This window comes from Limulus polyphemus, unplaced genomic scaffold (assembly GCF_000517525.1).
Source record: "Limulus polyphemus unplaced genomic scaffold, Limulus_polyphemus-2.1.2 Scaffold2485, whole genome shotgun sequence".
Lineage (NCBI taxonomy): Eukaryota > Metazoa > Arthropoda > Merostomata > Xiphosura > Limulidae > Limulus > Limulus polyphemus.
In genome coordinates, this window is record NW_013668095.1 from 112,550 (window position 1) to 113,942 (window position 1,393).

At 28.2% G+C, this 1,393-nt stretch overlaps 1 protein-coding gene across 1 annotated transcript in view; it reads left to right on the forward strand.

Annotated features, from left to right (window-relative positions):
• LOC106467094 (endonuclease III-like protein 1) overlaps positions 1 to 1,188 on the forward strand; it is a 17,450-nt gene extending 16,262 nt beyond the window's left edge. Inside the window, exon 5 of the mRNA XM_013927411.2 lies at positions 1,049 to 1,188. Coding sequence (XP_013782865.1) covers positions 1,049 to 1,187 — 139 coding nt within the window. The 3' untranslated portion in view covers position 1,188. The remainder of the gene's footprint in view (positions 1 to 1,048) is intronic.
• The last annotated feature ends 205 nt before the right edge of the window (positions 1,189 to 1,393 follow it).

Genomic DNA, 1,393 nt, shown 5'->3' on the forward strand with positions numbered 1-1,393 from the left:
AGAATATCATCACTGAGTAATATGGTTCATCCAGAATATCATCACTGAGTAATATGGTTCATCCAGAATATTATCACTGAGTAATATGGTTCATCCAGAATATTATCACTGAGTAATATGGTTCAGAGTGACACATACTTTCTCATCATGTTGGTGTACATATATATTGAATTATGTTTTTTGATTTCATTCACAGTGTGATACTTAAAAACCTTTTTCGTTTAAAGGTACTTCAAGAGGTTTTTGTAGTTAAGTATTATAAGTTTAAAGATATTTAGTTTTATTATTATTCGAATCTGAGTCAATGAGTTTTTTGCTGTTTTGATGAAAGTCTGTGGCTCCATTACTTAGTTACAGAGTTCTTAATAATGTATGAGTGACATAAAAGTATAACAACAGATACTGTCAATATTACAATTAATCTTGTTAATTACTTTAGTGACTTTTTCACATTTTATACAAAATGAATGATTTTAACCAAACTTCTTTTGAACAGCTCTTTACACTGAGTTTGTAACAAGCATAAACATAAAAATTGCTCAACGTAACGCAGTATGTAAACAAGTCGGTAATATGATGGTTAATATGATTACTTACATAAAAACTTAATTAATGAAATATATTTTGAATCTTACTCAAAGCTGTAAGAGATTTGTAGTTGTCCAACTCTATACCTCATTCTGTGTAATGTGTACAATGTTGATTTACAGACAGTTTTGATATCTGTACCTTCTTTTGTGTCAAACATGTCTGACTGGCAATTTGTTTTAAAGATAAGATTCAAAATGGTGTACATAATAGATGATTGTTTATTATGTAGGTTTTATATATTTATCTTTTTTTTGGGCCTCAAAAAACTGATTTACTTATTGTTTAGTATCAACATGGGAAAATGTGTATAACAGAAATAATAATGATTAGTCAAAAAGTAATATTTAATTTATTTCACAATTTTAGATACACTAACTGTATGAAAACTTCTACCATTTTTTAAGTCTTGCCAAACATTTCTTTTTGTCTGTTTAATAATGATATCATTTATTTGCAGGGAATACTGGGAAGAAATCAACTTGCTCTTAGTTGGATTTGGTCAAACTGTTTGTCTTCCTGTTGGACCAAAGTGTTCATCTTGTTTAAATGTAAAAGTTTGTCCTTTTGGAAAAGCAAATACAAAGAAATCACTGTAAATGTGTTTGTACAGACTCCTTTCTTTTTAAATATGAACGTTTTACAAGAACAGAACTTTTTATTTTTCATTATTTCTTGTGGTATTATTATTTGAACTGCTTTTATTTATTATACAGTATTGAATACAATACTATTTGTACATGGGACTCAGATTATAAACTTGGTCTGGGTCTTTGGATCAATTTCCGTGAACTGAGAGTTAATT